The 27,964-nt window shown below is 36.1% G+C and overlaps 1 protein-coding gene across 5 annotated transcripts in view; it reads left to right on the top strand.

Annotated features, from left to right (window-relative positions):
- LOC145687718 (prolyl 3-hydroxylase OGFOD1-like) overlaps positions 1-27,964 on the top strand; it is a 134,568-nt gene that overhangs the window by 82,630 nt on the left and 23,974 nt on the right. For all 5 annotated transcript variants that reach the window (XM_081761173.1, XM_081761172.1, XM_081761170.1 and 2 more), the window contains 2 exons: positions 15,198-15,388; positions 18,733-18,932. In XM_081761173.1, coding sequence (XP_081617299.1) covers positions 15,198-15,388; positions 18,733-18,932 — 391 coding nt within the window. The remainder of the gene's footprint in view (positions 1-15,197; positions 15,389-18,732; positions 18,933-27,964) is intronic.

Genomic DNA, 27,964 nt, shown 5'->3' with positions numbered 1-27,964 from the left:
CCTGTATATAATTTATATATAGAGTCATTTAACCATTAAGAAAATTTAGTGCAGTAGGTATATACAGGGTGTTAATTTATTACATAGCCAAAATTCACTGGTGAAATCCTCACACCTAAACGATAAAAAAGGTCAATATGGACATAAGGCGGAAAACGAATTGTTTCAAAGTTATGAGATACTGAAATCGAAAAAATTATAACTTTGAAGCTGCCTAGCTCGAAAACTATGAGAGATATCAAAGGTGGTTAAAGAAATATTAGAGGAACTAGTACGCTTTCTATCTAAATAACCAATTTTCAGAGTTGGGACTCATCGGCGCAATGGATTTTATAGAGGGAGCTGCGGTGTAGCTTCCGCTCTTTCATCTCTCTCTCTAAAATCATGTGCGCCGGTACAGTTCAACTTTCACCAGTGAATTTTAGCTACATAATAAATGAACATCCTATGTTTATATCAGTGAAGACCGGTGGATTGTGGTTTTGTGTGTTCATAGATTGTGGTTTTGGGTGATCATAGAAGACGATCGGAGACAGAAGATATAAACTGCACTCATTGACTAATCAGCATAACTTTAGATGCAAATGCTATGTGGCATGCGAAATTAAATAAAATTCTGATTTTAAAAATTAAAAAAAAAAATGCAGAATATTTTATCCGATTAGTCACCTTATTTAATTAGTAAGTCCATTATCTTCTCTTGGAGTAAATTTATGTAACGTGCTTGTTGAACTCTGGTATTCCCATTATGAGGTATTTTTCGATTGAAATCATAACCAACGGTGATAACCTTTTTTGGAATCCTTAAAAGTGTCAATTCTTTTCGATGTAGAATAACGGGTGTCTCATTTTGCTGACGTCATAGGTGCAGTTAATATTAATTTTAGAAGCTTTGCAAATTCACTGTATTTTTTTCTAGATTTTTGCGAACAATTCATTCTAGCAAACCCAGTCCTTGACAGTGATACAAATTCCTCTGCAGCGCAGACTGAAGACAGTTCGTGGCAGGGATTAGTGTTACAAAAAATGTAAATTGAACACACTTTATTCACAGTTTATCTAGGAAAATTTAAAACAAATTGTAGAAATATATCTAACGCAAACAACATTGCTGCCATAAGATGTCCTGTAAATTTAAACCTGATTTTTTCGAACACTTTTCTCAACTGCCCTTTGCTTATTTTGTCTAAGCCTTAATTGCAAGTTTTTTTTTTTCTCAGTGGAGAGCTGGGTATTTTTTTTTTTGTATGTTATTTACAGAAGTCATGGTGTAGAATTCATTCTGAAATGGTAGGTTATTTACAGAATTACAGCACACACAACTCAAATAAATCTAAAAACTAAAACTCAAAACAGCTGATTGAAAAGAGACAACTGACGCAAATGAGGAATATGAATCGCGAATGTCACATGTACACCAACCCACACACGCGCGTAAAAGAAAACTACATTCGAAATCATCTGTCTTGGTTGTAAGTAATGCACGATGAACACAATATACTTCAACACGAGGCGAAACAGTGCTTATTAATGTGATAGGTTCTGGAAAGCATACTTTGAAATCCGTCAGATGCAGGATCAGCATGTAACAGAAGCCAAAAGCCAAAGAACTTCAAAACAAACAGCATTGCCAGTTCTACACCCAGAAATGTTTTCTGGGAGTCCAAAATATTTGAGGGGGTCCAATACGTCTATGTAATATCGAACCTGTCTTATTCTGCACCCGAAAAGACGACAAATAGTTAATTACTGCCAACTATATTTTAAAAATGTGATAGAACGATTACTGTTTGTAAGAAAAGAAAGAGTACACAATCAGACGTAAAATAAAATATTCAGCCTATGTCAATCATTTCTCTGATAGACAAGTATAGTCCGTTAAGAAAATCCATTAATGTTAGTCGAGTTCGGAAATTTTTGAAGATCCGGACCCAGTGGACCCCTTCCTCATGGCTGCCACCCCTGAACATTGCTAATGTCCCAAATTCAGTATGGCGTTTCCCATCATACAGTTTTATGTGGAAAGTTATCAAGAGTATAAAATGTATTTATTTTATAAAAAAATAGGCCTATATACTAAAATACTATCCACAGATGGATGATTCTATATTTTGACTTACTGATATTTGGTTCATAAATTGCTGTACAAGAAGCTTTCATTATCTATATAAGCTAAGAATTAACTTGTAAATGCGTATTTACTTTCATTTGTTTTCTACTCTATTACATCTTTTGTTTCTTATTTTGTATTTCTGCAATCACATTTTTTTTTTTTTTTTAATTGTCATTATATTGGTTTGCTTCAGTTTAGTCCCGGAATTTAAAAATATGAATGCATAAAAATACATTTCATTTGCTAATTGGTAGTGAAATAAAATTCAGAAATCTTATTTAGCGCAAAAAACCTTCTCGTTCATTGGAAACCATGCCGCGTTGTTGCAGGAGCACTGCAACGACCAGAACCTGTAACTACTGAGATAGGGGAAAGGAGACTTAAGATTCGCTCCAATTGCTGCGCTGAAGAAATCTGGTCGTTGTATGCTCGCTGCAACGCAATACAAATTAGACTCTGTGAGGGATTGTTTTTCGCTTTTTATAACGGATTAATGGATTTTGCAGTTATAGAAGTAAAACATATATTATTTAAAGTATATGGGGATATTAGAAAATATTTTTTCCTTTTCTTTACTACTACTGGTAATAATATATTTTTTTTCCTTGAAATACTTTGGTCGTTCCGCAACGCTGCAACATTAACATTAGCCGCCACTGGTGTGTATATATAATATTATAGTTTCCTGAAACAAAAGAAGATATTCCATCAAACGTCTTTATCAACATCGGCACTAGTTCACTTTCCTAGGTCAAAAGATCATCTTTGGTAAAAATTGGTCAAACACATTACTCTTAGGTAGAAGCAGCTACAACTTAGATTTAAGTAGTCTCATCCGTGTAAAGATTTTAAAATTATTCTCCAGTGAGTTCCAGTAAGGCGGATAATTTTGTGGGGCAGCATATTGAGTACATTCCCCACTTAAAAGTTTATTAATTTATAACTGGCTTATCAATCGTACGATTTTGGTGGTACTAATTTGTTTAATACATAAATAGCACATTTAATTCCAGGTAGAATGACTGAATTTCGTGGTAGCTTTTAAAAACAAGTTACCAAAATTTTCCCCATGTTATTCTTATGGAAAAAAACGTAAAAATATTTTACTAACCTCTTTTGAACAAATCGTACGATTTTACTGTATATTGCGCAAAGTATAGAATATATATATATATATTCATATATATTCCTTTATGCAGACACTTAACAATGCAGCCGAACTAATACTGAAGTTAGTATGGTCACAAGATTTCATACATTTCTTACGGCCTTGTATACAAGATCTTTACTTGCAAGATCTTTTAAGAAAAAGTAGAGTTCTTGTGGATTTTTGTTATCACCCTTTCATTCAAATGCGGATCCTAAAGGGGAAGAGGTTCCAAGCACTTTTCACAAACCTGTTCTTCGTGCAAAGAACGGACGTTTTATCTAGTCTGTTATATAAAAATGAAAGTGATGTAGTTTGTCATCTAACGACCGGAAAATAACTGAAAGGATTGAAATGATTTTTTTAAATATAGTTATTGTAACCACCCGGGTGTTAAGACGCTGTTCGGGCTGTCATTTATTTGTAACCAATTTGAGGTCCAGTCTCTGGTCGTGGTTCTGTCCTCCGTGGTCCTGCCAGTAAGTATTCTGCTGAGACCTGAACTTACCTGGTAGGGATGCGCACGAGTCGAGTCGAGTCGAGATTTAAGCCTGTCTCGACTCGAAAATATGTTTCCGTCTCGACTCGACGTGTTCTGTCTCGACTCGACTCGAATTCGAATCGAGACGTCTCGAAATTCGAGTCGAGACAAAAAATGCTAGTCAAATTATACGCACACATCAGTCAGAACATGATGACTATCTACCTAATTGTCAGTATGTCCACCTTTGGCACGGATAACAAATGCAACTCGCCTTGGCATGCACGCAATGATCCTTGGTAGGTCGCTGGAGAAAGTTGGACCAGATGTGCACACACAGGTCACGTAATTACCGTAAATTCCGGTGAGGGGATGATGCGCTCTAACGTCACGTTCAATCATATCCCAGATGCGTTCGATTGGGTTCAGATCCGGCGAGTTGGAGAGCCAGCACATCACTTGGAACTCGCCCCTATGTTCCTCGAATCACTCCATTACTCCTGGCCTTGTAACATGGTGCATTATCTTGTCAAAAAATTCCACTACCGTTGGGAAACATGGTCGTCGTGAAGGGCTGTACGTGGTCTGCAAGCAGTGTGCGATACACCTCGGCGTCATGGTGCCTTGCTCAAGCTCCACTAGACACATGGATGCTCACGAAAATGTTCCCTAGAGCTTAATTAAGCCGCCGCCAGCTTGTCTCCGTCCCGCAGTACAGGTGTCAAGGAGTTATTCCCTTGCAACACGACGGATTGGTACCCTCCCATCGTCATGATGAAGGTATCGGGATTCATCAGACAATGCAGCGCTCTGCCACTGCGCCAAGGTCCAGTGGCGATGGTCACGTGTTCATTTCAGTCGTAGTTGCCGATGTCGTTTTGTGAATATTCGCACATGGATAGGTCGTCGGTTGCGGAGGCCCATCGTTGGGAGTGTTCGGTGCACTGTGTATTCAGACACATTTGTACTTTGGCCAGTATTAAAGTCTGATGTTTGTTCCGCCATAGTTCGCTGCCTGTCGTGTTTTACCAGCCTGCATAGCCTACGACGTCCGACATCAGTAAAAAGGTGGGGGGGAGCCCAATGATATTTGATAGTACTTCTTTACCTGTAAAAATTTGAACGGCCCGGTAAGTTTGTGTAGAGTAATTAACAAGTACAGAGCAGTACACACCACATGTTTAGGGAAACTTTGATAAATAAAGCATTTCTACAGTCCATACAGGATATTTTGGTGCTTAAGAATGGTACTCTGATTTGAGAAGAGTTTCTTTAAGTTAACTGTCATGAAATAACAGACCAACTTTTTAGTCCGGAGTGAAGTCGCCTTCCTAAAACCATAACTTGAAACCGATTTTCTCTAACGCAGCTAAGTTGTGCTTTAATCATGAGAGAGCAGGACATGTGTTTTCTTACATCATACTCCCTCAACATCTTAAAGACAATTTCATTAATCAGAAAGCTGTCTGGCCTAAAGTCCTAAACATGGAATGATCTATAAACAAACTCTCCATCAAAAAGGCTAATTATGTTACTTATAGGATTGAGTTGGTTGAATATAAGAAAATTCCTTTCACCAGAGAAGTGAAGCGCCTTCAGCAGAATCTTCGTTTGAGGTTAAGTTTCTACAAAAACAGTCGTCAAGTTCTCGCACCGACAACTGAGTTCAGTATTCTTTAAGTTCGCACTCACTTGAATGCAGTCAGACTGCGGTTAAAAAAAGTATTTGAACCTCGTAAACAAGGACCCTCCTTGCTCACGTTTCAAATAAGGCTCTCACTCTAAAATCCCTACGACTTGCTCCATTACTATGGAAACCAGGTATTGCTAGCAATCTTAAATAAACGTGGAAATGTTAGATGTTCCCTGCTAAGAAACAGGGTGAATTGATTTAAATCAGTGTGATTTAAATCACCATTTAAATCAATATTTAAATAACTTGATTAAAAAAAATCGTTGATTTAAATCGAATCACGAAATAAATTAATTTAAAGTGAAAATAATTAAAATCCCGTTTCTGTTCTGTTATTTCGATTATGAAAGTTAATAATCATAATGCAATGAGACTCAAATGTACAGTATAGTATGAAAACAAGTGTCATGCAAAGGATGATTAGGGAAAATCCCATTTTGAACAGTTAACGGAGCAATCCTGCTTTATTCTTTTCGTAACATTGGGTTTGGGTTTTAAAATCGTTAACTATTCCAACGGGGAAATCACCATCGACATTTAAGACGAAATATCTTTTTTGTGCGTATCTGTTTGTTTGTTCCCAGATAATAGGACGTATTTAGAGGGGTCCTATACCCTCTCCATTTTTTTTTTTTTTTTTTTGTTAATTTTATAACTTTAGGCGAAATTTATGTATTTCATGCCGCAAGCTAGTTCTAAGTTTTTAAAAATAGGCCCCTGCAAAATATCAGTAGCTATTGAGAAAGAAAGTGTCATTTTGATAAACGTTGCTGCACTTTTTCCTTAATGCTTAACCTTTTAAATTATATCACCTAGTTTTAGGTGATAGGGTAGAATCTTCATTATTCGATTATAAAAGTACCAATAAGGCTTTTTACTTCGCTTTCTCCAAGACTGGAGGCATTTTAGAAGAGGTTACATATGCTTTCACGCCTTTCTGCGTTGAGGCATAGTGCTGCCGTGTCGTGACAAAACGCTGTAACTTTGGCGAAGAAGTTTTGCGAAAATGAGCCTTAAAGTTTTCATCCGAAAATGTGATTTGTATCGTATAGAACCAGTGTGTTTTGACTTTTGAAACACGTGGTCACATGTAATGTTACGTAAATGCATGTTGTGTAATTAAATTTGGCGAAAATTGATTGGTTGACCATTATTGTCTAGTTACACTGGTTCTACACGATACAGATCACATTTTCGGATGAAAACTTTAAGGCTCATTTTCGCAAAACTTTTTCGCCAAAGTTACATCGTTTTGTCATGACACGGCAGAGTGTGTGATATCATAAATTTAAAAAGATATTTTTTGTTATGCGTATTATTATTATTATTTGGCGGGTTACATTTTGCATTCAGAAGACTGAAATTTTGGACACTCGTTCAGTGCACCCCTTAATAATTTTCAGATGTTTTCAGATCTCTGCGTGGAAACAGCGAGGTCCAGAGGGCAAAAATGTTTAAAAAAATAAGGATATTTTTAACAAAAATATCTTTTTTCGTGATTTTCCCGCCTCAAATGGAGACATATGAATGGTACCGTTTGAAAGGCTGTTCCGTTCTGAAGAAAATGATGTACATACTATGCTTCTAGGATAAATAGGAATGTCTCAGGAAACTGTTTTATACGGAAATCTGGGCTATTTGGGAAATATTGTTTTTCGCGGGCTTACTTTTGCACCTACAGGAGTGAAATTTTGCACATTTATTCAGTGCACTCCTCAGTATTTTTCAGATTTGTTTCAGATCTCTGCCTTAAAACAGGGTGAGGGGTCCACAGAGGTAAAAATTAAAAAAAAAAAAAAAATGATATCTCTAACAGAAAATTCCTTTTTTCGTGATTTACCCTCCCCAGATACATGATGGAGACATGTGAAGGGTACCGTTTGAAAATTTGTTTTATTCTTAAGAGAATAATGCACAAATCATGATCCTAGGATAAATAGGGATGTCTGAGGAAAGTTTTACCTTACATCTGGGTCATCTGGAGCATTGTGGGAATGTTCTTAGCTCATTGTTAAATAGTTTCCTCACCCTTACTACTCAAGATAGAAGCTTGAAATTTTGTACACTCGTTTAGTACACCCGTTAGTATTTCCAGTTGATTTTGAGATATGTGCATTAACACAGGGGAGTCATTTAAAAAAAAAATAAAAATTCCGATTACTCTCAAAATTTCCCGCTTCAGGGACATGATAGGGAAATGTAAATGTTACCGTTTGAAAAACTGTTCTATTCTGAAGAGAGTTATGTATGTATGTACCATGATCCTAGGATAAATAGGGATGATGCTGTAGCTGCTTGACTGAAAGTCTATAATTTATCTTTAAAAAGAGCATAATTTAAAAGGGTTAAGAAACATTGTTTGGGATTGATATAGGTTAACAACTGGGGATAATTCAAAATTCAACCCCAATACTTTCACTTAAATGGCGTAATTAGCATTTAATACTAACTCCTAATGCTTTTTCTTCAGTTCGCGACTTGTATTATACGAGGAGAAAGATTCGATTGAAATAAAAAAAAATCGTTTTAAATAAAAAAAATCAACAAAAATGACTTTTTAAAAATAAAAACATGATTTTTCCCACCACCCTGCTAAGAAATAAATAAGAATAATCTATTTCTCTATCTGGGGATTGATTTACCTAGCCTTAACTAGAAACAAGTCGAACTGACTCAAAATAGTTCTTAATTCCAGTCATACACTCAGAAATAACTTATTTCAACAGATATACTGCCTGCTTCAAAGCTTGTCATAGAGAATACTGCTCCAATTTGAGACTATATATCTGATATATAACAGAATCCATCTTTCTCGAAGCAAAACCTTTAAGACAGGGTTGCTACACTTGAGACAATCAATGATGCCAAACACGGGCCTGAATTACGATATATTTTTCTAAATTATGCCAGATTCTTTACTTATCTTTCCACACTAATTTTAAAGACCAGCCACCACTTACTTTCATTAAGAGGAGCTAACTGTATTCATATACTTGTATTAAAGAACTAACATGACTCTTACACAAACGATAAAAATGAATTAGTAAACGGCACATCATATGTATACATTCAATTTTAGTTTAAAGATATTTGAATGTGACTTAAATTTATATTTGTAAGTTGTTAGTTTATATCCGTATCAAACACCCAGTTTATGATGGATCTACTGCATAAAGTAGGATCCCAAAAAAGGTCATTGGAATTTGTACCATCCTTCAGTCGAACTAGGAACTGAAACATAAAGAGTGACATTTTCTTTTTAAAGATACTTTATTAAGCTGAGTATTGTGAAGATTTATGTTAGTACCTAGGTAGAACTACTAACATTATACAAGCGCAATTCCACTACTTTATGTACACATTACCAAATATTGAACCACCTTGTGTCCCCTTGTGTGTGTAGCGTACGCGACTTTGTTGCGGGAGACCCAGGTTCTATTACCGGTGGGAACTCCTGTGGTTCTGATCCCATGTTAATTTGTAAGTTCATGTCTCATATAGCCTCGATGCTAAACCGTATACTAAACTTTAATCGAATACTAAATACAAGTATTTAAAGAAAAATGATAGCGCACCAAGATGACGTAAATTTGGCTATCAAATCCATCTTGTGTTTTCAGTTATTTTCCAGTAGTATTTTTTTCTAGACATCCTTTCAGAAGACAGTGATGCAAAATTCGTAACTGCGAATTCCTGTCCGAAGTCATGAAATTTTCCGATTAGACGCAAAATTTCCCACCCAATAAGATATATACCGTAAATTTACAATATCTAGCAATAAATGAGTTTGAAAAATATCGCTTTAGAGGTGCTATGACGTTGAATTCATTCTCGGTGTATGAAAGGCATTATATATAATTATGCATGATAAAATCACAAACAAAATTTAAAAAATATTAGGTGCACTTTCTTTTAACAGACATTATATTTTCTTTTATGGTGTGGAAGGGGATATTAAGTTCGGCAAGAAGAAAAAGAAATATTGGCCTTAACATGATTCTTGTGTTGCTGTGCATCGCATGTTCCTTGCCACAGAAAAGATGCAGTACATTTTGCAATTCCTTTACATTAGCTTGATGTTTCAAGTCTTTTGTGTGTTTCTGAAGTTCACTTTTACCACAAAAGAGCTCAATGTTAACAGGTCTTACATAGATTTGGTTCGATTGTCAACACGGACTGCAACTACACGTTAAATTGTAGATCCGAAACCCATTCTTTGTTAAACCTCGCTTATTACCGCTCATCTTAATAATATATATATAAGTTCACCGAGAAGCAAATGTTGCATTTCTCCCTTTCATCCTAGCACGAAACAAAACTAAACACAGCTGTGACACGAAGGAGCTACTTCGGAAAGAAGTAAGCTATACTTATGTGGAAAACAACTTCATAGAGATGTGCACCAAATGATATAAGTATGAAGTATTGTTACCACGCGGAAAACTTGGTCTGTTATAATATTTGCATCCCTCTGTTCGCTCTTTCGTATCATGTGTATCGGATGGTTTTGATATTTCTTCTGATCATTAAAACATAGCAATGATGACTGTGTGCGGGGAAAATACCCAAAAGCACCAGATAACTGTCTTTCCATTTGTTTTGGAAACAACAAACCCATTTCACGTGTGGGAGAGAAAATGAGCAGAGCGAGATCAGCTGTTTAGTCACGGTCAGTTCGCAGCAGGAGTCCATGGTTAAACATTTGGCTCGCTATCTTTTCATATTGATGTGAAAACATACTTGCAAAACCTTACAAACACCAAAGACTGCGCTTCAAAGAAAATTTTAAGACACAGATAATTCAATCTTTCTTCAGCAAAAGAGTCGGTTCACTGTATCCGAATAAGGGAAGGGGAGAAAGGGGGAATTTATATTTTATAGGGAAGTAACATTGTAAGTAACATAAACAATACATACCGCTTCCGACACTGTACTGAAGCATTTCTTTCAGTGGTATATCACTAGCTCTATCCTGACCCTCATCCCACCTCAAGCTGTAAAGTAAAAAGGGACAGAAATATCCAAGGTAACTGTGCACTTGTGTTTCAGTTCACAATAATAAAACTAGTGGGCAAGTAAACAGTCTTTTGTAAGCTAAAGAAAACGGTGATGTTGAGAATGAATGAAATTGTGGAATGAAGTAAGTGGAAGGGAACTAAAGAACCACAAGAAAGTCCACGCACACGGTGTTTCTGTGCCACAAAGCCCACTTGGTACCAGCTAGGATCGAATCAGAGTCTTCACACACCATGGGTGAAAGCTGTGCCACTGAGTCACAGCGACCCCGGGGCTAGGTCGAGTCACCTTTACCTTTATAGTTTCTTAGTATTTAAAGTAATGAATGTTACGATTATGAAATAATTTTCCTTAGTGAGCTGCATAAAAACAAAAGCCTTTGAAATGCATTAAACAATTAACGCGATTTGATTGTGAACTTAATAGTTTCTGTAAATTTAAAACTGATTACAAAATCAACCTGTAATTTTATTAAGTGAATATAAAATATACTCCCAGCACCAAACAAAACTATTTGGAACTGTCATGAAAAGAAAGAAAGAAAAAGCAAATAGCGTTGCAAAAAGTTTAGTAAGTAAGTGAAATACATTTCGGACGTGAATTTCGGAAAATAAAAATTACTAAACCTATTTCTCCTTCAGCAGTGCGCAGAATCAATGTCTAGCGAATGAATACCTCCATGATAACAGAGAGAAGTTGGTGTTAAGTCAATAACAAAAGAAAGCTAAATAAATTCATATTAAAAGTTATATCAGTGTGTAAATACGGAGACGCACCAAAGCTCGAAAACTTAATACGCTATTACTCCTATGTATCAAGCAATTGTTCAGCTGTCATTTGAGAGGATGGAAATCCCAGGCTCCTGAACAACTACGTTACTAGAGTAAAATGAGGAGGTATTTATCTTACAGTGAACTGCTTTGATGCCAAGTGGCCTAACTCCAGAATTGAAATTTTCCAGGAGTGAAAGTTGAAGTTCAATATCTCATGGACAATCCAAGTTTCTTTTATGTTGGGAACCAAAACCGTAACTACTGTACGTAGTTTATTGTTTTACGATTTAGTGTTTACAAAAATCCTTTCAAAAAATACCTATTTATAGAAGTGAAAGGTACCTATCTCTACTAGTTCTTGGCATCCAAGCAGTCCATTTAGTGTAATAAACCATGTAAAATAGTCTCGTATCATAATATGTGATGTAATACAACAAATGTTACATTATATATTATGGACATTACGGAAATTAGAGAAGAAATATTTGGAGAGCTTCGAAATGTGGTGTTGGAGGAAGATGGAGAAGATAAAATGGACAGAGAAAGCAACAAACGGAGGTGTTTTAAAACGGATAGGAGAGAAGAGGACACTTCTAGCCACCATTCTTCGTAGAAAGGCCAATTGGATTGGACACATCTTGCGAAAAAATTGTCTTCTTAACACCGCCGTAGAGGAAAAGATGGAAAGGAAGCGAGAAATAGGAAGAAGAACGCAGCTGATCCAAGATTTGAAAGATAAGAGAAAATGTTGGGAGTTAAAAGAGGAAACTGAAGATCGAGAAAAGTGGAAGAAACATTTCCAGGCCCAAATCTAAAATTTATTTTAAAAAAAAAATTCTCATTAGTCCCAGGACCTGCCGAAAGGCAGAATATCTAATAATAATAATAATAATAATAATAATAATAATAATAATAATAATAATAATAATAATAATAATAATATTCGTAACTCGCGATACGCTGCAACACATTAAAGCCTCAAAATAGTTAGGAAAGCGAATAATCCAGAAGTTGTGTAGTCCTATTGCGTTCATGGGAACGAAAACAATAATTATAACTATGCTAAATTACTACAGACTGCCAATTGTTCATTCAGAGAATTTATGAAGTTCACTTCATCGCAATCGTTTTATACAAACTACATATAGACTACGGATAATAGTTTCATACAAAGTAGATAATCGATTATTATTATTATTATTATACTTGAAGTACAATCAATATCACGACATTAGTTTTAATTAACTGAATTGAGCTGAAAATTAAATCTTGATCTCGAAAGATTAACTATTAAGTTTATGCGTTCTATAATTTTCTAAAGTAATAAATGCTGCAATTGGTTTTAAGGCTGTTTTTGAGTGAATACTTTCTTCAAAATAATATTAAAAATTATAGAAGGATTTTCGAGACATTCGAGTCGAGTCGAGATTTTCACGAGCAGTCTCGACTCGAAAAATCGAGTCGAAAAATACGTTTGTCTCGACTTGTCTCGAATTTTACAACGTGTGTCTCGACTCGAATTCGAGTCGAGTCGAGTCGAGATTCGAGTCATGTCTCGACTCGAGCGCATCCCTATTACCTGGATAGGACGATGAAAGACCTCTCCAAGAAGGGGTTACAAATTGTTTCCAAATCGCTCGTCGGTCTCAATGATGATATGAGCATTAGGCGCCGAGAGGTTCGGATGTCTCGTCCCGAAAACCTCACGGACGATCAGATGGTCATCCAGACCATAACGCACACAAACAACGAAAACGCACAGGATTAAATAACACTATACTTATTTATTAGAATACTATTATGTATAAAAAAAAAGTAACGAAGAGAAATGAACGTAACACTTAACACAGAATATGTATAATAATCTTCATCACTAAAATCACACTTTGCCTGTTTAATGCACTGTAGCCCTTTATATATATGGTTCTCTCACACCATTGACGCACTTGGGGGATTAGCACTGGGGGAAAAGTTGCCGGGATAATCCCACGTAGTGACCTGGTTGCTACTCCAAACAGTCATGAAGAGTCGACGTGAGTCTTCAGCGAAATAATTTCTCAAGTGGAATACTGATGTTGGAGGGCGCGTTTACAACTTTTAGGCGCACAAGGTTTATGAACCTGGGACTTCACTAGTTGGGGCTAGCCGTAAGAAAACGTCCTTCACCGGCTAATAGCTTGTGCCCCTTAACATAAAATCATACTTGATTCCCGACGCATCGTGTGTGGTTACGGCTTCTAAACCTGGAGTCAAACTCTCCAAGCTCAAAGGCTTCAGATACGAGCCGCAATGGTTGACTGAAGAGTGTTGGCAGTCCATTCTAAAAACTACTCAGTTAAATCACCTGCAGGCACATGCAAACAGAATACGGAAAAGCATTTATGTTAATTTTAGTCCACCGGTCAAGATACACGAGACATTGTTTTAATTCGGGCGTGAGAAAGTACAGATAAGAAACTGCAAAATCTATGAGGCTGGTGCCATTCGGTCACTTGAATACTTGTTCTGGTCTAGTCTGCTCTAATCTACTGCAATATTTCCATAAGCGATTAAAGAAAGCACTTGATTCAGTTCCAAATAACTGCAGAATATATACTGTGCATAATAATAAGTCAGAGAGAAACACTGAGAAGGTTTGTGGCTCACTGAAATTTTCTCACCAAAAAGCAATGTTTTAAATATATATATGAGAAAACAATGATAGATTTCTTTGTCCAGTTGCGTGGGAAGGAAGCAATTCCCACCGAAGAAAGAACTTATTTGTGTCGCAGAATAAAGCATAAATCGAAAAAATAATCACTGTCTTTACGAAATATACAGAGCGTCCACAAAAATACTTCTATAACCTGGTGGCGGTTATACTAGCACCTACTTTGAACTGGGTTTCTCTGCTAGTTTGATTAATATGCATATCCTAAGAGGGCAACGGGGGTCATAATTCATGCAAAAAATTGAGTATCTCACGAACGCCTCGAGCTCGGAACATACAACCCGTGTATAAACCCTTAACACCTGGAGCAATTTTCCGACGCAATCTAGAATAAAACAATGTGGTGGTAATACACGCCTAGCATAGAATCTGTAATTTTCAGAGTCACTGAGATGAATAGTGGCAGTTCTCGATGACATTTAAGCCCAGTCTATTCTAAGGTAAAGGCACCTGTAGATGGAATGGAGCAGAGGTAACGCATAAGTTAAAAGTTCATCTCTCATAGCAATAAGGAGTGAAAAGGGTTGGGAAGTAAAATATCAGAAATTATGGAATGTAGTGTCGGATAATAAAAACTTCTGTCCAGAGTATATACACTTATTTATTAAAAACTAAATTACAGTGTAACGGTTTCGACAACTTAACGTTGTCTTCATCAGACACGTTTTTAATAAATGGTCATAATTTTTTATTATTCCTTTAGTGAGTTCCAGAGTCGTGATGGATCGAGTTGTTAGTGTCGGATCTATAGTTTTCGGGGTCGTTGAAATGAATAATGATACTCAATACCATTTAAGTTCAAGTTCAGCCTCTTTCGTCATGAGAGGTGAGGAGGAATGAGAAATAAATTGTACAAAATGACTGGGATTAGTGTCGAATTAATAGTTTTTAGGGCCGGGAGAGCGGCTGGTTCGTTTGAAATAATTTTCGGAACATATAGTATGAATCTAAAGCGTGATTTTTATTACATCGCTTTGATTGAAGGCGTTTCCTAGGGAGGAGAAAGGGTGTTTTAAAATTTATGCCATGAGTGGAGTATCATCTGGATACCATTACACTTCATTGAAATGTGTATCCTAAAGGAGAAAGGAATTGATATATTTTCCATAAACTTATTCTCCTTGTACAAAGAACGGACATCTCAGCTAGTATCAATTAAATTATTTTTACACGATTGGAATTCTTGCCTGTGTATTTGAATGCATGTGTTCGAGAGAGAAAATAAGGAAGAACATATTAATGCTTTTCATTGATTTGACTTTAGGATGCTCTTCTTCACGAATGGATTGATCCTACTCATTTGATACCTGATGTTCATCACCTGGTAAGACGTCAGTCTAGAAAATGCTCGCAGTTGCTTCTGACTGATTTCCTTAAATTGGAAATGTACCAGCTGCTAGTCGAAAGCTTGAGAAATGAGACTGTGTGGAGAGCAACGGGTCCTCCAAATTTGAGGTAAGTATATACGTATATTTAGGGTAAGATCTAAGATGTTATTTTGCTGCCCTCGGTGAACGTATATTTATGCTTGTATAGCACGCGTTGTACGCACGTTGTTACGTAAGAAAACTCGTCGTTTAATTAACTTTGTTGCTCAGTGCTCAATGGAAATTATATTAATTACAATTTTTGAAAGGTAAAATATTAATGAATAGTATTTGATAATATACAGTAGTGTATTTTTAAGAGGGAAGTGATATTGTACTTTCTAATTATCAATTAAAATGAAACAATCTGACCAAAGGTAGTGCCTAGAAAATGAAGTAAACAAATTAAATGTTACCGTGGTGAGCAGAAAAGGAACGAAAAAAAAATCCACCACGCTCATCTAATGATTCATGGCAGCAGAGAAAGTGTAAATTTCTAAGGTTGATTTGTTCGGGATGAAAGTCGTTTGAAAATACAGGCGAAGCTATCTACGATCTTACTGGATTGGCGATCATTCCGACTGAGAATGAAGCTAAAAAAGAGAGGTATATCTATAGCCATTGCCAAAAGTCGTAGCACACTACTGACAGGGAACGGACATGAACCTGTCATCGGGACATCCGAATCAAACCTGGTCCATTCGATAAACATAACAAAGATACGTTTATGCACAAAAAAAATTAGGTGTCATGGACAACGGAGTAAGTCCCTGGGGCCGATTAACCCTGTTAGTATAAAGAAGATCGTAGATTGCATCAACACTGTTTATTCAAAAGTCATGGTTTATAGTTCATTCATCATGAAACAAGCTTTCCAGACGTGCTATGTATTGGGGCCTATAACGTACTTGAACAGGGAAAATTGAGAGAATGTCGGGAAAATTCCCTCCAGAAATCCCTCCCATCAACTTTGGACTCTTCTGAGTGGCCCCCGGTAAAAATAAACAATCCAAATGTATGTCGAAAAATACTATAGCGGATAAGAAATGTGTGTACCAACTTTTGTATTGATAGGCGGAGTAGATATGAGAAAAAAGCTTGTATGACAATACTCTTTTTCTACTCATATCTATTCTGTCTATCAATACAAAAGTTGGTACACACATTTCTTATCCCCTATAGTATTTTTCGACATATATTTAGATTGTGTGTTTTTACCGAGGGCCACTCAGAGGGGTCCAAAGTTGATGGGAGGGATTTTTGGAAGGAATTTTCCTCACATTTTCTCAATTTTTCCTGTTCAAGTACGTTATGGGCCCCAATACATAGCACGTCTGGAAAGTTTGTTTCATGATGAAGAGATTGAACTATAAATCATGACTCTTCAATGAACAGTGTTGATGCAATTTACGCTTGTCTTTATAGGGTTAATATGCCCCAGGGATTTACTCCGTTGCCCATGGCACCTATTTTCTTGTACATGAACATATCTTTGTTATGTTTATCGAATGGACTAGGTTTGATTCGGATGTCCGGATGAAAGGTTCATGTCCGTCCCTTGCGAGTTTCAGATTTTAAAAAAAGAAAGAAAGAAAAAGAAAATAAAGAAAGAATAGACGTATTCATACAAAATCCAGTTTGTTGGACTTGCTTTCTAAAATAAACATCATTGCTCATATAAAGAAGTTAAAACATATGGTCCTGTTTGCTCTGGGACAAATTGATTGAGTATGTTTGCGTTCAATGAAATGTCGAACCTTTATAAGAGCATTACAAATTCCGTGCATTTGTTTGGTTAATTTATCTAACTTTTGCGAAGCTATGCGACTCCAGTAGCCCTAAAGAACTAGCCAAATACGTTATTTGGCATCCGTTTACAGACAGTTCTGTTATGTTCATCTTATAAGAGCTCGATGGCTAACAAGTCGGGTGACTAGCAACTATTCCATTTCTTAGTGATCTAAGCGTCTTCCTTGCATTCCAGATAATTACTGTGTAGCTTGAAAGAACGTTTCGGATGGTAATCTTGTTGTAGTACAAAGTTACTGCCCAAAATTTTCACGTTTCTGATGGAATTCCATACCTCACCTTACCATTTTGAAACACGTTTTCGTTCAGTATTCGATTAACTGGAACTAAATTATTAACTTGGTAGTCTGTGAATCAATCCCAAAGAGTGACGCTACCTTCTCCGTGCCTAGGTATTACGTAGGTATTACAGGTCAAGATGAAAGCACTACTCGGGATGACCTAACGTTGGGAGGCGAATAGTTGGAACATAGGGTGGCACCTACTGTTCAAAGTGGAATCCAAACTACCACTTGTTTGTGTATCTGAGGCAAGTGCTCCCACCAACGATTGAATTCGGACCCATGTACACGGAAAACAATTGAGGTCAAATGCATCTCTCATGTACGTATGTATGTATAATAATATAAAATAAAGAGATATCAGTGGACTTTTTTGAAAAAGATGTAATGGAATGCCAATCTTGTGTGAAATTGTTGGGTACTGGGTAAAATATGAAAAATATAGATCCCTAAAGAGTTCGAGTAATCAGATGAAGCAGTGGGGCACAGCTTGCAAGAAGAAGCCAAGCATATATGCAAACAGGACTAGAAGGAAGGATTATTTAACCATCGTTATAGTCATCATATGTGGCAAGTAACCTGCTGCAAATTTGAAAAGCTTCCACGCACGGTCTTCAGCTAACCTCTTCAGTCCTGAACTAACAACTTTAATATCGTCCATCATTTATAGTCTATTTCATCACTTTCTTTGTTTAAATCTTACTTTTTATCACATCCCTTAGGGTAACAATTCCTAGATAGTGCCTCAACCAATATATATCTTCTTTTTAATTACATCTAATATTGTTCTCTCCTACCATTCCCACCATTTCCTGTTGAGCCCCCGTACATAAAAAGAAAGAAGAAAATATACACTAGCCCTTAACTGTGGACATTGAGGAGAAAAGTGATTAACACAAATAAAGCAGCATCGGTAGAGTGCATCACTGTACATTCTGAGCAGTAGTTTTGTTTCACAATCACTATGCCCAAAGGATTAAGATAATAACACTCCATATATATGTAACTTTCGATTTTACAATGCATTGAAAGTGTTACATAACTTTTCCAGCACATAGCAAAAGGAGCATATTAGAAACACCGATAATAATGTGCAGTAAATGCATATGAAAGGAAGGAAATACTGTTGCCCAGTTATGTGAATCACTAATTTGATAATTTTGCATGACTGGATTCTGCTGTGAAGAAAGCAGGTGGTCGCTTCACAGCTGCTTCTGTTATTTTTCTTCTTCCTTACGTACCTGATTAAGTGTATAGTGAAAAGTCTTACAGTTTACTTTGTTACCTGTTTGGATAATAGTTTTTAGTGTTTTATCCTAAGCTGACTTTTCTTTCTTAACAGGAAATACGATGTTTTGGAACAAACGTCTTCTGTACATCTTCAGAATTTCTTACGACTAATGCGTTCATCACAGATGTTCATATTAATTCAGAACTACACGAGTGTTTCTTTGAGTGAGGTTCCGTCAGAAGAATCTAGCACCGATACAGATGATTTGGCAACAGCCATTGGCTTGACTGCACCGGTTTTCTCTGGTTGTTGTAAGTTTGTGTTTATAGTATTCACTATAAAAGATATTTAAAAAAAATATTATTATATTCTAACATTTTTTCTTTTTCTCTGAAAAAAAAAACCTTCAAAATGTTTGTTCGAAATCTACGCCAAATTGTAGACTGTTCAGAGGTTAATTCAGCTATAGATCATAAGGTAGAATTGTATATTCATTTCCCTTTACAAATATGTAGTTTCGGAATTGTGCCACCTTCTTACAGTAATGATCCTTACGTACTTTTGAGTTTAAGGTCTCACGATTTTGCACCGAAGCTAAGGGAGACGGCGATGATGAGATGGATAGATAATGATGGAATGGTGATGGGGGAAAATGGGACAATGTCGAGAAAACTCACACATACAGTGTTTGGTTTGTCAACCAGAAAATTCACTTGACGGGAGCTGGGATTAAACCAGGGACTCCAGGCGCCAGAGATGAGTGTTCTACCACTGAACCTCTGCAGCCGCTAGAGTAATGTTAGAAATTTATTAGTATATGTAACTAATCTCATGAGACTAAGTCATAAAGATTTTGGTAAATGAGAACAGTTTCGCGATTCCAGGAATTCCAGTGGAGTTGTGTTCGAACAGGATGGGATACCACTTAGTTCTGATTAAATACATATGAAAGTGTGTAAACATTTTGACATATTCCTTTTGGATAATTAAAGTCGAGCTATCGTGCGCAGTGGAGCGCCGCGTGTGTTCGCAAATATGAGAAAAGTTGATGGATTAGTGGATCTGAATATCGAACGGCCAGGTTAGGTCTGATAGACTCGTTGACCTATGTAGTTTATTATTATTATTATTATTATTATTATTATTATTATTATTATTATTATTATTATTATTATTATTATTATTATTATTATTATTATTATTCGGATTGGGAGTTGGTCGAAGGATTGAGAAGCTTATCCTTAAAAAAAGATGTTTTGTATGTATGTTTATAAATATGTTGTTCAGTGAATCTTCCTGAGTAAAATATTCGAAAGATTAAAGAAAAAGAAAGTTCCCCTTTCGGACCTTTGGGACAATACTATCAGTAGAGTTGGAATATGAATCTTTAGGACTTGGAACAAGGTAGGAACCGCCAAATACTGGGCTAAGAGAGCTATAAATATGATACTGTAGATGTAATTAAGACTGAAAAAAAATTGATTATTTGAAGACTCCAACCTAATGTCCGAAGAGGAGGTTATCAACCATAATAAATTTAAAGTCCTAAATGACACTGACGATTAGAGTGAGGTCGATGATGGAATCTTAATAAGATGTGGACCGATCGTGCGATACCGTCAGTAGTACTGCGATAAAAGCAGTACGGGAAATATACAATGTGAAATGGTAACGAGAAATTTAGATTACTAGTCAACGAGGAATATACAGACTTGAAGGAACGAAATAAAATCTTTAAGTTTTACGTCCCACGTTATGCCGGTTAGGCTAAAGGAGACGGTGATTATGAGAAATGAATGAAATGGTGCAATAAAGAAAGTGGGAGGGAACAAAAGAACCCCGAGAAAACCTACGAGCACGGTGTTTGTCCTCCACAAAGTCCACACGGCGCGAGCTGGGATCGAACCAGGGACCCCAAACACCGGAGGTGAACGTTCTACCACTGAGCCACCGCGCCCCTCCTTGAAAGAACGAAGAAGATGAGTGAGATCAAAGTGGGTTAATACGACAAGAAAGACAGAGTGTCTGTGTAGTTCAAGGAGTTTGTAATAGTGCCTATAATTATGCATATATATATATATATATATATATATATATATATATATATATATATATATATATATATATGTATATATATATATATATATATATATATATATATATATATATATATATTAGGGATGGCCAATTCCGGAATTTTTACTTTCCGGAATCCGGAAAGTAAAATCGGTAAAATTCCGGATTTCGGAAAGATTCCGGATTTCAGAAAAATTCCGGAATTCGGAAAAATTCCGGATTTCGGAAAAATTCCGGAATTCGGAAAAAATCCGGAATTCAGAAAAAATCCGGAATTCGGAAAAAATTCCGGATTTCGGAAAAATTCCGGAATTCGGAAAAAATCCGGAATTCAGAAAAATTCCGGAATTCGGAAAAATTCCGGATTTCGGAAAAATTCCGGATTTCGGAAAAATTCCGGATTTCAGAAAAATTCCGGAATTCGGAAAAATTCCGGATTTCGGAAAAATTCCGGATTTCGGAAAAAATCCGGAATTCAGAAAAAATCCGGAATTCGGAAAAATTCCGGATTTCGGAAAAAATATTTTTTCTTTTTGTGATCCTAAGAATTTTGTTCAAATGCACACGAACAAATTTCCTTTTTGTGATCCTAAGAATTTTGTTCAAATGCACACGAACAAATTTCCTTTTTGTAATCCTAAGAATGTATGATGCAAGTTAAGCTGAAACTTCCATCCTAAAGTATACACTACTCAATCTTCCCATGGTTAATGAGATGTAGTCCAAAAGTACGATGTACTCCTAATATTTAATTTTTGTTTTACTGTGATATTGTCCAGAGGTAAGACATATATCACACTGAGATAAACAACTTGACATAATGAAGATGTTATCATACGTAGTTTTCCAGAAAATCGTGAGAAACGATTTTTTATGAAGTTAAAATATGCGTCGCTTGTTGCCAGTGTGATGCAATTGATAACTTTTATGCTGGAATAGTCTTATTATTATTATTATTATTATTATTATTATTATTATTATTATTATTATTATTATTATTATTATTATTATTATTATTATTATTATTATTATTAATCGTTTATGTACTGTAAAAGAAAAATATGAACCGTTAAGTAGTAGATTTTATCTGTTGTTTTTTGATATCTTCTAACAGTAATAACAAATTGCTTGTAAATGCGCAATGATTATCAAGGACAATGGCATATTAATGTAAGGACTACTCTGCAGACTAGCAATAAACAATAAACAATAACAGATAAACAATAGTCCCCCCCCAAAAAAAAGTAACTAACTTTGGCACGTCAGAATGTTCGCGAGAATATAGGGACGCATTGAGACTAGCAAAAAACGTGGTGTAGGGCCGTACGATGGAGGCTTTAACGTTAATGTTAATGGCACCAATGAGCACTTACTTGCTCTAACGGTTAACCTCATTTTTGAAATGATTCTTAGAAGTGGGCGTGTTGGCATGCAGTTGGAGTACTAACGATTTGCGTCACTATCGAACACTAACGTAGCACTAGCGACGTTTAAAAGTCGAAATTGGAGTCTGACATAAGTGGCTTGTCAACTTCACGGACATTATATTTTCCTTGAAAGCGAGAATTTTGCGCCCTACCCCAAAAAGAGGGGAAAATGCGCCGGCTATATATTTGCACTGGGATGTTAGCGCCCTACAATTCAACTTATTATTGTATTGTGTAAAGTAACTTCCATTCGCACTTGAACTAGGCTTGCCTCTCATCGTCTCAGTGAGTTACTCCATCCGTTATAATATTCCGAACAAATGAAAAAAAATACAATTTTAGTTCACTAAAGGGCAATCCATACAAATACAATTTTTCATTATACTACAAAATTTACAATAAACGTATAAATGCCTGATATATAATTATTTATTAATATCATCAAAGAGTATAATTTAATCTACAAAAGGCTGTTTGGCTCTACCCAGATATCTCTGTTCACAATTCCTGCGAGTTGTTTGGCTTTTCAGGACACAAAATATAGAAAAGAAAATGTAAAGTGAATGTAAAATCAGTTCAGTAATATTATCAAGAAAACTATGTACAGTGTGTTTACTTGCTGGAATTACACTTCAAACACACAATTGCGTTCAGTCGTTCTTTCAGGAAAAATGTTCCAGGGGGCACATTTAGTATTCCGGAGGGGGGTCACTGCTGGTACTATTCTATTTATTATTATATTATAGACGTATTATTTTGGTCTCCTCCGAGGGGGCACTCTGAGAGCTCTGGGGAGGCCAGTGTTCCCCCAAAATCATCTCTGGAAGAAGCAGTGATTGCGTTGATCCGTTGTATTCTTTTGGCTTATATTGAAGTTTATTCTCCCCTTATATAGCCACAATGAAAATAAATCACAAATGGCATGGTTGTGGGGGGAGGATTGTTTATGCTGTAATGTCAGCCCCTCCGAGGAAATGCGTAAGCTCCAGTAGGTTCTTTTATTTCGCAGGGCTCAAACTTCCCGGTGGAGGTACATCGCAGGCGCAATTTTCCCTGTTCTTGAGGTAGGGCGCAAATTTCCCAGACGCAAAATTCTCGACACCGTTCGAATGACCTCGGAAGACGATATCTTTTTCAATACTTTTTTTATATTCTTTTACTCGAGATTTCTTCATAGCTTCTTATTAATATACTTACTAATATATCCTCATTTTATTGTCCTAACCAATCAATATGGGTATGTTGTCAGTAAAATATTTAGATTGATCGAGCCTCTGGTGTGTAACCACAGTATTTCATATCATGCCCCCATTAGAAATCTTGGCTAAACGAACCAATATATGTTGCCAATAAAATAGTTTAGAATTATTGAGCCCCTGGTAAATAACCACAGTATTTCGTGACAGACCCCCCCCCCCTTCCTATTACCATATTCTAGCTACGTGCCTGACTCAGCTAATTCTCTACATTCTTTACCAAGCACACATTTTCTAAAGCGGAAAATGCTCTCTAAATACCTAAGCACATTATTTTCAGCAGATGCACAAACTGGGTAACATTCTATCTACATGAATGTTATATATGTCGATTACTGGAAACCGCTTCTCGCTATCTATTACCATATTTACTATATAATGATTAACGTTAAAACCGGAAATGGTTGATTTGTACCGCTTCCGGTTTGAATATTACATTCATCAGGGAACTCGATTCTTAACTATTGACTCTGTACATCATGGCCAAAATTGATTGGTAATCCATCAGATAGTTCTTGAGACTGTTTGTTTCACTGACGGACAGAATGAATATATGGCTATAGAGTTTTGATAAACTAAATTCGTTAATGAGTGATGATGGAACAAATATAAGAAAGGGAACCAAGAGTACCACCGGGAAAATTTTCGAACACAAAATTAGCCATTGAAAACCCACATGTCCTGGGTTAGAATACCATAGATGAAAACTCTACCACTGAGTCATCAATCACCCGCTTATTAGTTTTGTTAACTATTATATTAATATAAATTAATGAATGCCTGCTTATGTTAATTATTGAACAATTACATTGTATACTTCGTAAAGTCAAAAATTATAAATTTGTATTTACTGTACATACAGTGAGCGCAGAAAGTGTTCGTACACCTATGCTATTGAAACGAGAATGCCTGCGAAAAAGAAACAGAAAATTTAAGAAGTGTAATAACACACACAATATGAATAATGAAAACTAAGCTTTATGAATATATCAATAAAGAACCACAAAGACAAGTTTAATGGTCAGAAAGTAAATAAATTCCGTAGAAAATGTATAGAGTAGACGCAAAAAATGATCGTACACCTGACGTACGAATACGAAACAAAGATACCACAACTGGGGTTCACTAGTATTCACCTGAGTATACACCTCTGTATAGCATGACGAGTAACAGAATGAGTTTTGTTGTGAATAGGAGTGAAAAAACTGCACGGTGGGCTGTCGAAATGGGAAGTAACCGAACAGAAACAAATGAGGAGACAAGAAAAGTAATTTTTAAAGTGCATAAGAAGGGTAAGTCTTTGAGAAAGATAGCAAACCTCAGGGGCAGATTCAGAGGGGGGCGATCGGGGCCATCGCCCCCCCCCCCCACAAGAGGAAACTTTCTTATTTTATATATAAATAAACCCATCCATAACAAGTTTGGAGCTCTTAAAAGTAGCAGTATTACTGCCGACCGCCCCTTCCCCAAAGTCCGTCCTGGATCCGCCCCTGTATAGAGTTGCCACAATCGAGTATTTTCCGCTGTATGTTTGGAGTCGTTGTCTTGCTGAACAATAAATTGTTTTCAAGAACCATCTTCTGCGCACTAGTATGGAGATATTCCTTTAATATGTTAATATACACTTTGTGGATCATCACTCCATCGATAAGGTGGAGACGACCCACTCCTGAGGCACTCATACAACCCCAGACGAGCACGGACCCTCCTCCGTGTCTTACTTTAGGGACGAGATTTTGAGGATTCATCTCTGTATTCACCTTGCGCCATACCATACGCCTCCCATTGGACTCGATAAAATTAAATTTACTTTCGTCCGAAAATATGACCCTATTCCAGAAAGAAGCCTGATCCCTTATCTTTATACTCTTTTTCAAACTTTAGTCTCTTTATACGATTTGTCTTGTTCACCCAGAACATTTTCCTGGCTATCCGACCATGATACCCTGCAAATATTCCGCACTGTACTGGCTGATACTTTAACACCGCGTGTTTCCAGATCCGTTGCCAATTGCACAGCACTACTTTTTGGAACCTTTTTTCTTTCCCTAATAATGTAACGTTTAACTTGTTCACTCAACACTCTTGGTCTTCCAGTTCTTTTTTTTATTATTATTTTTATTATTATTATTTTTTTTGTGGTTTCGCACAGTGATAGAAACATTATACATCGCAATTATCGCCCCCCTCTGGATCCGCCCCTGACTCTATAATACCTTGAAACAGCTTCGCACACCTCCCCAATCCCCAGACATGAACCCCATAGAACATCTATGATCTGTTCTGGAGACAAGAATCAGAAGGCACAGCTTGTCTACTAAAGAAGGCCTAAGAAAAGCTATTCAAGAAGAATGGGACATAATCAGTCCCGAAGCTACAGAACTACGAACTACTACAAGTGAAGTCAATGCCACGAAGACTACAGACAATCATTAACGCACAGGGTAATCCCACAAAATATTAAATAACGTAATATACTTTATAAGCATTAATTCAAGCATAAGTGTACGGTGACTTTTTGCGTTTACAAAAAAGGAATTCTCTCTTTTCTTCTGAACAAAACAGTGATTGTGTTTGTTTGGCCTTTCTCTTGTATATAGAAATAAAATGTATGAATGTGTAGTCTTAATTCTGGTTATATATATATATTCCACCTCCCGTTCTCATGCTAGCTGTTTTCAATATAAAGTATGCACGGTGTACGAACACTTTCTGCGCTCACTGTAGGTATGTTGACAATAAGCGAATGTTATTAGAATATTTGTTGAGATTTATTTTCCTTCATTGCCTTTCGCCTGGTTAAAAAGTAGTTTGCAGTGCTTTGGAGCAGCTGCAGGTGGGAACGCGATAATGTTTGAGACATACCGGCGACTTTTTTGTGTGTGAAAATAAGACCTTTCTCATAAAGTAGTAAATAACTGCAGTAGCAATTGTCTACGTAAATGATAAAGACATATCCAACTACAAGAAATTAATACAGCATATATAGCCTATTCATTATTGTGTTTCTCTTTTAACAGCTATTAGCTAAGGATGGATAATTCCAGAATTTTTACTTTCCGGAATCCGGAAAGTAAAATCGGAAAAATTCCGGATCTCGGAAAAATTCCGATTTTTTTCTAAATTCCGGATTTTTTCCGAATGTCGGAATTTTTCCGAAATCCGGAATTTTTTCCGAAATCCGGATTTTTTCCGAAATCCGGAATTTTTCCAAAATCCGGATTTTTTCTGAATTCCGGAATTTTTCCGAAATCCGGAATTTTTCTGAATTCCGGATTTTTTCCGAATTGCGGAATTTTTCCGAATTCCGGAATTTTTCTGAATTCCGGAATTTTTCTGAATTGCGGAATTTTTCCGAAATCCGGAATTTTTCTGAATTCCGGAATTTTTCCGAATTCCGGAATTTTTCCGAATTCCGGAATTTTTCTGAATTCCGGAATTTTTCCGAAATCCGGAATTTTTCCGAAATCCGGAATTTTTCCGAATTCCGGAAAGTAAATTTTCCGATTCCGGAAAATTTTGGCCATTCCTAATATATATATATATATATATATATATATATATATATAACAAGTAATTGTTACTTTCAACTTGCTTAAAGATATTTTTCAACACTTTTATAGCGTGGTTGACATCATATGTAAGTAGTATGCCAAAAGCTCTAGCAGTGTTGGGTAAGTTACTTGTAAAAATGTAATGCGTTACAAGTTACTTTACTTTCTCTTAAAATGTAACGCGTTAGTAACGCGTTACTTGCCCCCAAAAAGTAACCGTTACTTTACTTCGAGAGTAACGCGTTACTAACGCGTTACTTTTAGTCCGAAACTTTAAAAATATGAAAAAAAAATTATGACTCCACTTTTCCGTACTACTATTACTACCGCTATTATTATTTATTTATTTATTTATTTATTTATTTATTTATTATTATTATTATTAATATTATTATTATTATTATTATTATTAATAATAATAATAATAATAATAATAATAATAATAATAATAATAATAATAATAATAATAATAATAATAATAATAATGATGCACGTTTTGAATCGCTTTATGTAAATGCAAGGACAAATTTTTACTTGATATATGAACATTTTCATATAATGTAACATTAATAAAATGCCATACTGCGTTAGTCGTAGGGGTGGACACGAGAGAGTTCGAGCGAGTTTTCTTTGACACTCAATTCAACTAGAAACAGACATCTTTGAGCTCGACCCGAGAACTCGACTTGAAAAATTTCCTCCAACTCGACTCGAATTGGGGTCGAGTTTCGAGCCAAATCCGGTGTGTAGTTTCGAGTACATTCTTCAAGTATATTACATAGAAAGTATAATTATTATCAATGACACTATTACTTCAACAACTTAGATTATTATTATTATTAATTATAACAACACTGTATATAAAAAGAAAGATAGGCGGTTTGCATTTGAATACTAAAAAAATAGTTGATTGCCAACCTCGGCAGTCGTGAAGTCTAGGAGTCAAGACATTGTTCACGAGCTCTTGAATTTGGGTTGAGGGTCTAGGTTGAGTATTCGGGCTCGAGCCAAACACTGTTAAAAGTTATAG

This window comes from Thermobia domestica, chromosome 6, assembly GCF_964235325.1.
Source record: "Thermobia domestica chromosome 6, izTheDome1.hap1.1, whole genome shotgun sequence".
NCBI classification, from domain to species: Eukaryota; Metazoa; Arthropoda; class Insecta; order Zygentoma; family Lepismatidae; genus Thermobia; species Thermobia domestica.
This window is presented reverse-complemented; position numbering and strand designations above follow the sequence as displayed.